Genomic DNA, 13,266 nt, shown 5'->3' on the forward strand with positions numbered 1-13,266 from the left:
TAAAGGCCTCTTCAGTCACACACAGAGCGGGAACTCATCCCAAAAGGTAGTGGGAGTGTTTCCAACAGGGAAGTGACAAGGCTTGTTGTCGCTAGGAGGATCCCAGGCAGAACTAGAAGCCTGGGCCTGTGCCGCTCAGAGGAAAAAAGACAGCATTTCCATCCCTTGAGGGTGAGGTCAGACGAGGGACGTGTGTTCTTGGTTTTTGTCCATTCTGATAGTGGTGTCTTGTTTTTGTCTTTTGAGTTAGGAGCTCACACAGCTCAGGCCGGCCTTGAATTTGCTTCCTAGCTCAGACTGGCCTTGAACTCCTGATCCTTTGTCCCTACCTCCCAAGTGCTGCTGGGGTTGGCAGACATGTGCTTCCACTCAAAGCTGGGATTTGTCATAGAAGATTTTTATTTCCCCCTTCAGACCCGGACCCTATCAGAGCGAGAACAAATGAGGTGCCTGGGAGGTACAGGCAATTCCAAAGAGCCCAGAGCCTTGTCAAAGCAATCTGTGAGAGAACATCTGACCTTAATGACACCATGTTAGAGCCATGACAGTCAAAAATACAAACCCCAGCTCTCATGCCTCCGTCTTGTCCACTGCCAACAGTTCCTGGTTTGCAGCACATGGGTGCAGTTAGGTGTCTTCTGCATCCTACCTAGGATACTCAGAATAAAAGATGAAGCCCAGCGAATGCCCACAGGACCCCACACTAGCTGGCTGGGCAGTGGATGGCTGACAGGCTTTCTGCTACCCTCTATTCCTGGCGTACCCAGCTCCCTGCAGCTGAGCACATTCCCATCCCAGAGCCTTTGCACCCGCTATCTCCTCAGTCTGGAATGCTCTTTGCCAGATATCTATAGACTTTGTCTCTCCTCAGACTTCTGCTTTTCTTTCCTACATAAAACGGCACCCTGGAACCTGCCTTCTTTTTCTTCATAGTTACTCACCCTCCATCAGAATATAATTTCCTGAGGTCACCCCCCCCAGCAGTAGTAACAGAATCTGGCACATAACAGGTGTCGGATACATATTTTCTGAATGAACACATACCTAAACAAACCCATTACCTCATTTTGGTTCCCGCAGCAGCCCATTTGACAGACCAAAGATGCTAACGCCCAGGTTCTCGGCAGCAGTTGCGCAGCCAGTGGGGCGGAGGCTGAGCTGGACCCGGAGCCTGACGGCGGCGACCCGCCCCTCTCACTGCAGATGGCACATTCCTGTGCTGCAGAAGGACTTCATACCGTCAGGATTTCCCCTGACCTTTAGCCCGAGAGGAAATGATATCGCAACTGGAATACCCGAGGGCCGAGAGCTGGCAGCATAGACCCCAGCAGCTGCAGGGGCTGTGTGAGCGCATTCCAAAGCCGGCCAGCCAGGCAGGATGCAGGGAGTCTCCCATCCCTGCCTGGTGTTGGGGTCCTTCCTCTACAGGAGGCTAGGGCAGCTGCAGGCCCTGCCTGAGTCACAGCGGTGGAGGGGGCAGCCTGCCACTCAGGAATTGATGAACGTTGCCTTCACTGGTGTGGACCTGGACACAGGCTACCTATTGGATAGTGGTGCCAAGTGTGAGCCTTCATCAGGCAGTGATGGCAGAGGATAGGTCTTAAGTCTTTGACCAAGAGACCATGTCCTGAGCCAGGCTACTCTGGGCTTGTTAGCATGTACCTCAGCCTTAGCTTCTTTAAGGGAGTTAGACACCACCTAGCCCAGAATGTTCCAAGGGAAGGTTGCTTCTTAAGCGTCATGGCTTTCAACCAATGCAAGAAATGCCTTCTTGTTTGTCAGTAGATTCTTCTTTGGAGGCTTTGACATGCTTTCGTGGTTACCGTATCTCCTGGTGCCCTATCCAGCACCCATTGATGATCCCTCTCACCCTCCCATGTAGGCCCCATTTCTCCTCAATTTGATCTTTAGAACTTAGCGTTAGCTGCTCCACTGGTATTGCCGGCTCGCCATTTAAAGAGTTCTAGTGTTGAGGCAGGAACCCTGTCTGCCTTGTTTGTAGCTGAACCTATGGTCCTAGGATTGCACCCAGCACACAGTAGGGCCAGTTAGGAGTTGGAGACTGACATCTTCTGGGTGAGGTGAATGCTGGCAGGGTGGCTACCTGTGGCTGCCCAGAAATACATTTGATCCTCATTGTCATTGCTGTGTGGTGTCTTCAGAGTCACTCAGCAGTTTGCTGAAGAAGATTCTCTCTGTGGGGGAAACCAGAACACAGAGAGAAAGCCCAGAACAGCGTCAGCCAGCGCCAAGGACGGAGTTCCACCGGGAGTCCCGTGGCTATGATGTGCTCCACCTGTGTGGACCTGACTCCTGACTTCTCTGTGCGTTCATTCATCTTCTCCAAGTGGAGGAACTGAGCTGGGACCACCCTCCCCACAACCCCCCAATGGCTGCTTTGAATTCCCCGAGCATCCTTGACTGACCAAGGAAGATGGTAGTCTTACTAATTTATGAGTGGCTACTAAAATAAAAAAAAAGCATTCACTGACCTAATAAGCCTTAGTTAGTTGACCATATCCCTGCTGCTCTGTCACGCAGTGGGTAGGTTTTTTCCCTTGATGCTTCTGAAAGGTGTGCCCTTAACTCTCTTCTCTTGTCCTCCTTCAGGTGGGCTTGAGGAGCCATCTGCAAGGTGGCCAAATGGTACAGCCTCCAATACCAGCATCCAGGCAGCAAGAAAGGGTAATGTATGTGAGGCCTCCAGACCACTGAGGACCTTTTATTTTTCTTTCAGATTGTGGCAAAATTTGATAAATAACTTAAATCTAGCATAGCACTTTACTCATTTCAAAGTGCACTGTGTAGTGGTATTAGGCACATCGACAATGTGGTGTGACCTTCTCCGTCTTGTTCAGACCTTTGTCATCACTCTGAAAGGAGACCCTGTCCCCGTCAATTGGTACCATCATGCCCCCAAATCCCAGCTTTGGGTGTCTTTTCTGAAACCTAGAACCTCCTGTGTCAGCAGATGGGCTGGGCATACGCATAGCCAGCAGTGGACACAGGGAAGTGTTTCCTTTGGTGGAATGGGGGGGCTATCTTGCTGTGTGTGTGTTGGGGGGGGGGAGATTGGGTATGGAAATCTGTCTTGCTGCAGGGGGTGGGGGGGAGGTATGGAAAGACAGGGTCTATTGGTTGGAGACCATTGGAAAACTCTGCCCTCTGGGTTTGTTTTTCTCTCTGGTACTTGGCTTGTGAGTTCAAGGTCTGAGAAAAGAGATGACAAGACTCAGGGGACTGTGCATTTTAGAGAAGAAGAGGGTCCATAGGCAAGAAAGGACAGTGGGTCTGGGATGGGGCGGCTGACCACTGTAGACTAGAGTCCTTGGCTGCCCAGGGAGGGACAAGAGAGACAAGTGATGGCTTGTGGCCAGCCTAAACCCTTCCCAGGAGTATCCCAATGGGCTCTGCATGTAAAGGTTCAGAGACCCAAGGCTGGTGGGGTCTGGACCTATCTCAGTCTTGGAGAAGCGTTTCCTGTTCAGGGCAGTGCTGAGTTGACTGGAGAGCAAAGGATTCAAATGCCAGAATCCTGTGTTTTAAGAATGCCCCTGCAGGGATGCGGTAGAAACCACTACTTGCTGTAGTTTATGATTTTGCTTCAATATTATTTCCTCACACACATGTAAATATTTAAAATATACATTCACAAAAATGTACCAATGGTTTGATATCATCATGCGCTTTTTTTTTTACTGTTGCCCTTTCCCCCTGATTTTGGCTATCTCCCCAACTCCCTGCAATTGCCTTTCTCTTTTTCCCAGATAATGACATTTCTTCACGTCCCTACACACTTTTGCACATGCATTTATCTTAGCATACGGACCCATGAGGATATGTACGTATATAAGCATGCACATCAACATGCATGCATGCATTAAGGTTTGTAATTTTTAAAAAATATATATAAGATTGATTGTAATGCCTCATGCTTTGCCACTGATTTGTGAGAAATTCCTCCAAAGTAGTTGTGATTAATTTAGTCCTATGAACAGTTAGTTACAAGGTGTTCTCAGTGTAGACAATTTATCCAATTGTTCCCTTCTCCTTAGCATTCACTCCACTCCCAGCTCTTGCTGTGAGTCATGCCTGAAACAAACATCCTTGAACACATGCCTTCATTTCCTTAGCATGATTTTTAAAGAATTTTTTTAAAAAAACTGTGTATTTATCATGTCTCTGCGTGGGTAGGTATCCCAGCTCAGCCTTTTAGTTGACTTTATCTAACTCTTCACTCGAAGCTTGGACAGAATTAGAAATATTCCTACACGGTGCAAACGAGGCGCTTAAGTGCACCTCGGCTTTCCAGTTTTTGTTTTGTTTTGGAGCCAGGTTCTCAACGTGTAGTCTAGATTGGTCTTGACTCAAGATCTTCCTGCCTCGGCCTCCCCAAGTGCCGGGATGACAGGTGCACACTGCCAGGTCCAGCTTCCCCTCCATTTCTTTCCTCCCCACTTTCCCCTCAGGAATGACACTAAGAGCGCATCATCTACCCCTGGACTGAGATCCCACAGCTGTTCCGCAGCTGCACAGAGGACAGGAAGGAATAGGCCTCCTGCAGCCCATTAAGATGCTGCCTCTGGTTGGGCTGCGTACAGGATCAGCGCTGCAGCAGATGTTGGGTACTTTTTTTTTTTTTTTAAAGCAGAGTGAAGATAACACTTTCTCCTTCCCTCCCACACACCTCTGAAGCCTGCTAGGTCCACAGAGCTGCCCCTTGAATGACCCTGGTTTGTCCAAAGAGGTCAATGCATGTCGAGGCTGGGTCTGTCTCTTCCCTCTACATCACAGCCACAGATAAACAGGTCTTTAATCCAGGGGCGGGGCGAGCCCCCAAAGGTGAAGTAAAGGCAGGTTGTTCAAGCCAGTCCCTTCATTCCTCCCACATCATCCCTCTAGGACACTGCTGGATGCCTGCCTAGGGGCACATCTTGTTTTTATTTGAACTGAAGATATGAAACGCCAACCTTAGATTTCCCTTTAATTGTGGTCTGCCCATTTCCTACAAATCCAGAATGACACTGCCTGAGCAGAAAGGGGAAGCTGAGGGGAATTCTGGCTTCATTTTTACCAGAGGTTGGCTTCCTGACACTATGTGGCTTCTTTTGGTCCTGAAAGTGGGGATTTGTGCCCGCAGCCTTGGACTGGATTTCTAGACTGCTCACTCAACATTCCCATAAAGCCTTGCTCAGAGCAGCCCATTCCCAGAAGCTGAGAGCTCAGCATACACTTGGGTCTGTAATGCTGTTAGTGAGGGGGAGGCGTGTAACCGCTGCAAGGGCGCACCTTTGGCTAGCTGAGTGGACTTTGATATCTGGAACCATATTCATAAAAGAACATGGTCCTTTCCTTTCCGGAACCAAGCTGTAAAGCCTCTGTTCTGAAGTGAAGAGTGGGAGTCGTTTGCACCCCAAAACAAGGATCATTCTGGGTTTGTGGAAAATGGGCAGGCTGCAATGAAAGAGAAACCTTAGGTTGGCGTTTCATATCTTCAGTTCAAATAAAAACAAGATGTGCCCCCAGGCAGGCATCCAGCAGTGTCCTAGAGGGACGATGTGGGAGGAATGAAGGGACTGGCTTGAACAAGCTGCCTTTATTTCACTGTTGGGGTCTTGCTCCTCCCCTGTTGCAAAAATAGCAATCCATACCCGAACCCCTGAATGTCGCTGTCTGTGTGTGCAGGTGAAACCATGGCCTCACTAACTCTGGGCTTCCATCTTAACTTGTTCTGACTGCAGGCAATTCCTGAAGCTCTTGCATGGCCCTTCCTAACTGCCAGTGATTGACAGTGTCTGCTCGGTCCCATGCGTGTCCCACAGACTTGCTTCAGGAAGTGGTCAGGCTCAAGGGGGAAGTTTGTGCAGAAACACATGGGGAGTAAATGGCAGCAATTATCTATCGTGAGCATTTATCTTACGTTCACTGCCCCTAAAACTCTTAATCCCAGCCTTTGAGCTTTATCAACGGTTCGCAAACTCCACTGAGCTTTGGCCTTAACAAGAGCTTTCAAACCCACAGGTGCCTGGGTCACAGTTTCAGGGCAAGGACAGATAGCTCTGTTTTTTTTTGTTTTTGTTTTTTGTTTTTTGTTTTTTGTTTTTAAAACAGGTTTCTCAGTGTTTTTAGGGCACACCCAGGTTTAAGAGCCATTTCATCAGATAATTTACAGCTCCCTTTTCAGCAAGGAACTGATCTTGAGTCTTTGGACAGTGGGCATCATGATGTGATGGTTCCGGTCGTTGCCTGTTGGGGTGAGAATTTTGCAGGTGGATGTTCAGGATGGTTACTTCTGGTGTGTGAGTTGCCACTGGCCTTATGTAAAAATTACAGCTCTTTGAGAAATTCGGCCAGTTGTGTTTCTGTTTAGGGCATAGCTATACCTGCAACTGGAAATGAAATATTGAACAGCCATGGCCTCTTCCCTCCTTCAGAATCGGAGTTTAAATGGCCTGTGTCCCCCCCCCCATTCCACCCCCAGCGTGTTAAATCCTTTCAGATGCCCCTGAGCTCCTCTTGAAATGCAGAGCTCTTGGCCGTAATAAATAATTACATCCTCCTATTTGGACTCTGGTTCCAGCTAGTAGTAATCCAAGAAAATCCAATAATGACAGTTGCATTAAGATCCCTCTTCCAGGCTAAGCAGAACATCTGTTTAGACATATTTTTAATCGGCAAATGCTTCCTGTGTTGAGGCCTCGGCAAATTAAATTTCTCACTGGACCGAAGGGGAAGCTGTCATTCAATAAGCCATCTCTGGAAATTACACCCCAGCCTGCTTCCAGGTGCACTTAAGATTTTCCCATGCTGACTTGGCCACATAAAATCGGCCCTTACAATGCTGGGTCACGTGTCCACATAGCACAGCCTGTCCAGGCAACATGGGATGTCTCCGCGCTCGTCCCTCGAATGGACAAGTATTTTTGCCCATTCTCCAAAGGAGAATTGGCAGCAGAGGAAAATTAAGAGACTTGTTGAAAACCATATGGAATACAAATAACAAACTTCCACTTGCTCCATCTCTGCCTGCGATTACTTAAGGCAGGATGAGTCTCGGGACGTTAGCGTTGTGGGCTCCACTGCTGCCAACCCTTTGGAGAGGTTTCCGCCACAGAGATGTTTGGACTGTTGGGCTGGTTATTTTTAGAACAGCCTGTCTATTTGTTAATTCATTCATTCAAAATACAAAAATGTTGACTGCTGCCACCCTCCAGGCACTGTGCAGGCGTCAGGGTCAGAGCAGCGAAGAAGCCAGCCTCAGTTCTTGCCCTCCTGGGGCTTCCGGTCGGCAAGGTCATTTGAAATCTTGAAACAATTGACTCTATGTCTGGATTAGCAAAATAAAATAAGGGTAGGGGCAACGTAAACAGGCTGGGTGAGCATAGAAAGTGGGCAGGGGTCCTAACCATGGGCCTGCAGCCTGACTGTGGGCAGGGGTGCTAACCATGGGCCTGCAGCCTGACTGTGGGCAGGGGTCCTAACCACGGGCCTGCAGCCTGACTGTGAGCAGGGGTCCTAACCATGGGCCTGCAGCCTGACTGTGAGCAGGGGTCCTAACCATGGGCCTGCAGCCTGACTGTGAGCAGGGGTCCTAACCATGGGCCTGCAGCCTGACTGTGAGCAGGGGTCCTAACCATGGGCCTGCAACCTGACTGTGGGATAAGGTGCTCCCTGCTCCAGTGGGGTTTAACCCAGTAGTAGATGGGTCCACTGTTGCCACATCCAGATCTTTTACTTTTAACACAAACAAAGGCAAACTAGATCCCAGGTACGGTGACATATACCTATGATTCCATCCCTTGGGAGGCAGAGGCAGGAGGATTTCCACAAGTTCAAGGCAAGCTTGAGGTATAGAGAAAGGCCCTCCTGCCTTTAAAAAGAAACTGTTATGTGAAATATCTAGATATCTGGATTTTTCAAGAGTTGCCTTCCAAAGTGAGAAAAACAAAGAAAGAAAGAAAGAAAGAAAGAAAGAAAGAAAGAAAAAGAAAGAAAGAAAGAAAGAAAGAAAGAAAAAAGGAAAGAAAAGAAAGAAAAGAAAAGAAAAGAAAAACATTACATGCCAAAAGTGTCCAGGCCAAATAAAACACATCTGTGGGTTGGGCTGATCCCAAGACCACAAGTGTACAACTTCTGTTCTAGAAATTTGAGCAGTAAAACAGTTTCAGGCTTAAAATGCATTCTATAGCAACTTTCTAGGTGCAGAAATAGGGCAGCGAGCTTCTAGGAAGCCATATTCAAGCCTATGTGTGCAGTGCTCTATCTACCACAGATGAAGTGCAGCTCCCGGTTCAAAGGGACAGGTGAGAGGGCTGGTGAGGAGAGACCAGGGCTTTTCCCTGAAGACTTCAGAGGGTGAAGAGCCTCCCAGTGAAGCTGGACCAGCACTCAGGGGTCAGAACTGCTGTGCTAGCATCAAAGGAATGCCAACACAGGCTCAGGAGATGCGCCCCTCACGCCATGTGAGGCAGGCAGTGGTGAATGAATTTTCACATAAAACAGAGGTCCTCAAAGACTTGGAGATTAGAACGTAACCTGGCTGTCTGCCCCAGGCTCGAATGGGTGCAGAAATACCTTCTGCAAGAGTCTCCATCATGTGTTAACATACAGTCTTCCTGTATAAGAACACCACAATTCAGAGATTGTTGTGAAAAATTCACCTGCAGAGAGGCCCGCAGACTCTCAAGAGTCCTGAGGGAGGAAAAGAAAAAAAAAAAAAAAGCAAGTCCACAGCCAAGATCTACAGTGTATGGTACCCCTGGAAGAGAAGGCCCCAAACCCCTTACATATGGCCAGTGCTAAATGGACTCAGTAGGGTTTTTAATGCGTGTGTGTATGTGTAAAACAACAGGAACTCTAGGAGAAGCAGTCAAATATTTTGGAGGGAGTCCGGGACACATGGGAGGAGTTGGAGGGAAAGAAGGAGGAGCGGAAACCATGTAAATGTAGTATTTGTGTATTAAATTCCCAGAAAATTTTAAATTAAAAAAAAAAAAAAAAACGACTAGGCTAGAAACAGCCCTAAGACATTAGAAACACAGGAAATGAAGCAATGAAGGAAAGGCCGGAAGACAACAAACTGGAGAATTCCTCCAAGAATATGGCAGTCAGAAGGAATTTTAATAAGTATGACTAAAATGAGGAACAAGCCAAAGGAAGAATTTAAAACAGAGGGTAGTCATTACTTTTTATTAATTATCTATTTTATTTGGGTCTCTTATGCCTCTTCCTCCCTTCCACCAACCCCACCCCCACCCCCATCCCCAACACTATGTAGGAGAGAAAGGTTAGTGGGGAGATGAGGTGTAGGCCTCTTTACTATTTCCGGCTTCTTTTTGTCGGGTTCTTTGGGGGCAATACCAGTCTCAGCAGTCCGGTAACCAGCAAATAGCAAATGCAGCAGTAGGACAAACAAGCAGTCTTCCTCCTCCTCCTCCCACTGCTCCTCGGGGTGTCCTCACTCACAGAGCACCCTTGTCTCTCGGATCTGGTGTTTGTTTGCTCTCAGAATCCTCAGAACGAAACTAACTGCAGCTGGCAAACACTGCACCGCTCTCCGAGCCACGAGAGGTTGTTATCAGCTGTGGACGAACTAAAGGCAGCCCCATGTCCCACACTTGGGACTAAAACAAAAACATGTTTGCATAACACAATTGAGTTTTTAAAGAAACCAAAGCTTCCACTACACAGAGGGTTAAAAAAAAAAGACATATTTGAAGATACTCTGCTAGGTCTTTAGTAGATGAAAGCTATATTCATTGAAGCAGGTATAAGATAAATGGTGTGCTAAATACAACTGAAAAGAAACTAAGTGAAGTCGAAAGTAGATCCCAGGAAACCATGCAAGTTTAAGCACTCAGAGAAAGACACAAAACGTGAACACACACACACACACACACACAGAGAGAGAGAGAGAGAGAGAGAGAGAGAGAGAGAGAGAGAGGTTTGAATGATCATGTCTAATAGGCAACCAATAGGAATTCTAGAAAAGTCAGAGAACCCCCAATACTGAGACAGGGGGTGGGGAGGGAATAAATTAAAAATGAATTATAATTAGGCAATAAGTAAATATAAATAAATAAATAAATGCATTCCAGATGAACTTTTTTTCAGTATGGGGGATAAAAGTATTTACAGATAAAGACTGAGAAATTTTATCATTCTCATGAAGGAACAATTAAAGTCATTAAAGAATGTGATTCCAAGTGGGGAAGGCGCAGGTGCCAATCAACAGGAAATGGGTGAACTGGACGGCACGGGTCCCACAAACATGTAAGGAGCTGCTAATAGAGGCTGCTGGAGCTTTAAGGCATATGAACAGCATCATGAAGAGCATCTCGGCTCTCAGAACGAAGCCTGGGACTCTGGTTTCTTCAGACAGATCTTCTAGTCCACCAATTCTTTATTCTCCACTCAGTTGTGCATGGTTATTAAAACTGGAAACCAATGTTAATGAATGGAAAAGAGAGCCAAGGGAAATTAAAAGCATGTGTAGAAAGTTTTCTTAATCCAATCAAAAGCAAGAAAAAGACTAAGAGGAAGACAAAAAGGAGAACACAAGGGAAGGAGGAGATCGGCTCAGGCATATTGGTGACACTCATGTTGAGGAGAGATGTTCCGAAAGTCTAATTAAACTCACACGCAGCAGCCATCAGTGAAATAAGAACAACTCGGGCTGGAGAGATGTCTCGGGGGTCAAGAGTGCTTCCTGCTTTCCCAGAAGACCCTCCGGTTCCTCTAACACCCCTGTCAGGTGGCTCACAACTGCTTATAAATGCGCCTCAGGAGATCCAGTGTCCTCTCTGGTCTCTGTTGGCACCTACACATATAAGTGGCATTCTCTCTCTCTCTCTCTCTCTCTCTCTCTCTCTCTCTCTCTCTCTCTCTCTCTCTCTCTCTCTCTCTCTCTCCCCTCTCTGTCACACACATACACTTAAAGAAAAATAAACCTCAAAAATATGGTAGGGGCCAGAAAGATGGCTCAGTGAGTGAAGGTGCCTGCCTCTTGATCTGAAAATCTGAATTTCATTCAACTCCAATAAATTGTCCTTGACTTTCATCCACATGCCATGGCATGCATTTAGACACATGAACACCCACAGAATAAACAAATAAAACATAGTAAATGAAAATTTAATAATACGAAAGAGTTTACTATTTTTTAGCTTGCTGATATACAAATATACATATATGGACATGTTAAACAAGCCTTGCAAATTAAAACAAATCCCACTTGGTTTTGTGTATAATTCTCTCTCTTTGCTGGTGAGGACATGCATGGTACAGTTGGCTCTGGGAAACAGCCTTGTAGTTCCTGAAAAGGCTAAATAGAGACATGTAATCCAGCATTCTGCACCTCGCACATGCTCAGCAGAGTGGAAAAAACCTATGCCCGCTGAAGCAAATGTCTACACGAGTGTTTATAGTGGTGTAATTTCTAATCACCCCAAAGTGGAGACAACTCTGATGTCTAACCAAGGAATAGCTAACTGTGGCCAACCCCTATAGTGGAATGCTACTGGGCCACAAAGTAGGAAGAAGAGCTCGTTCTTCCTAAAAGTGTGCATGAATCTTGAAAATAAGCCAAGGGAAAGGGGCAGAGGCTGCTGTGGTCTGATCGCCCTCATATGGAATGACCAGAACAGACACGGAAACCCAGCAGACCACTGGGTGGCAAGGCAGAGGGGGAAACCGCAAGTGACTGCCAATGGGGGCAGAGCTTCCTTTTACAGTGATGATAAACTCATACAATCAGACCGGGGCAATGGCTGCACACCGGGGACATATACTAACACCCACGGGACTGAACACCATCAAAGCGAATGCTATGGGTATGAATTATATATCATTTTTAAAGGATAGAAAAGAGACATAAAAAAATGAAGAGAAAAAAAATAACTACACTGAGGTCCAGCATGGTGTAGCTTCAGTCGGAGAATGCCAGGTTTAACAGTCTTCTCTGCTTATCCCCATTTTTTTTTTTTTTGGTTTGTTTTTTTTTTTAACTCAGAAAATATTTAAAACTTAATTTTGTGTATGTGTAAAGGTGAGGTGGGTGGGAGGGCCCATGGAGGGCAGAAGAGGGTGTTTGTTCCCCAGAACTGATCTTAGCCAATTCACCTAAAAACAAACGATTGAGCATTACCTCCCAGGGTCTCAAAAACCTTCGTGGGTGACATCTTTCCTTAGAACGCAGGTTTCCTCTACCCTTTGTGTCAGTCCACCACCAGCACAATCTTAAGTTTAAAGCATAACTTGCAGAAGGCTTTGTGGCCAAAGTAATTGACCCTTTGACCGCCTTGCAGATGGTGAGAATGATGCTACACTTCTGCCTGGCTCTGGGACCTCAAACGCCACACGTAAGACCTTCTCTGCTCGCGTCAGAAGAGCCACAACATCAAGGACAGAGCGGATATGGCCCGGAGGGGTCATTCCTTATGTCATCGGAGGGAACTTTACTGGTCAGTAGCCCTAGATGTTACCCCTTTGGAGTCAGTGTTTAGGCACTCAGGCTCAGTAAGTTCCTCCTAGAAGGGACTCGGTGGGGAAAAGCGGCTGCCAGAACCACAGCAGTCTCACCCACTAAGGCTCCCCGTGCCTGTGTAGGCTGACACCAGGCCTCTGTTGGAACTGTGTCTGCAGAGGTCACTCTGTTCTGAAGACCTGGTGGAGAGACGGGTCCTCCTCAGGGCTACCCTTAAATGTTCTGTCAGGGGCCTACCCAGTGTGCAAGTGGACAACAAGAGCGGAGCTGTCCATGGTGGCTCCCAGCCTCGGCAGCACGAACCTGGTAGTCCCTTGGCTTGGAAGCAGTGCTCCCCATTAACCAGAGGGTACACATAGGGTGTCACACAATCTGGAATGACACCCTGCTCTGTATCCTGGATCCACCCCTGACAAATCATTCAACACCTCTGTCTGCAGTTCCCTGTTCTACAAATAGATCTGACGCCAGAATTAAATGAGTTAACACAGATAAGAACTGTGCCCAATGCCTCCATGGCATTATCTTTAGACTATGTAAGTCACCTAGACTGAGGCTGGGGCTGCTGTCCCTGGCCTCGAGCCCCTCTCCCACCAGCTGTGTCATGTCTTAGCTCCCTCTGTAACCTTAACAACACTCACCATGGTCCAGAGTTTCTTTGCTCATATTTGTGTTCACTTATCTTTGCCTAGGCTCTGTGGGAGCAGGGACTAAACCCTCTTTATCCATGCCTATGTGTCCAGCACCTAGGACAGTACCTGCTACAGGGGAGGGACTCTCTC

At 47.2% G+C, this 13,266-nt stretch overlaps 1 protein-coding gene across 1 annotated transcript in view; it reads left to right on the plus strand.

Moving 5' to 3' along the window:
* Positions 1 to 13,266, plus strand: part of TLL2 (tolloid like 2) — a 106,944-nt gene that overhangs the window by 43,251 nt on the left and 50,427 nt on the right. The window contains exons 3-4 of the mRNA XM_084749680.1: positions 2,611 to 2,685; positions 12,306 to 12,461. Of these exons, the coding sequence (XP_084605806.1) occupies positions 2,611 to 2,685; positions 12,306 to 12,461 (231 nt within the window). The remainder of the gene's footprint in view (positions 1 to 2,610; positions 2,686 to 12,305; positions 12,462 to 13,266) is intronic.

This window comes from Acomys minous (assembly GCF_964271855.1).
Source record: "Acomys minous genome assembly, chromosome: 2".
Lineage (NCBI taxonomy): Eukaryota > Metazoa > Chordata > Mammalia > Rodentia > Muridae > Acomys > Acomys minous.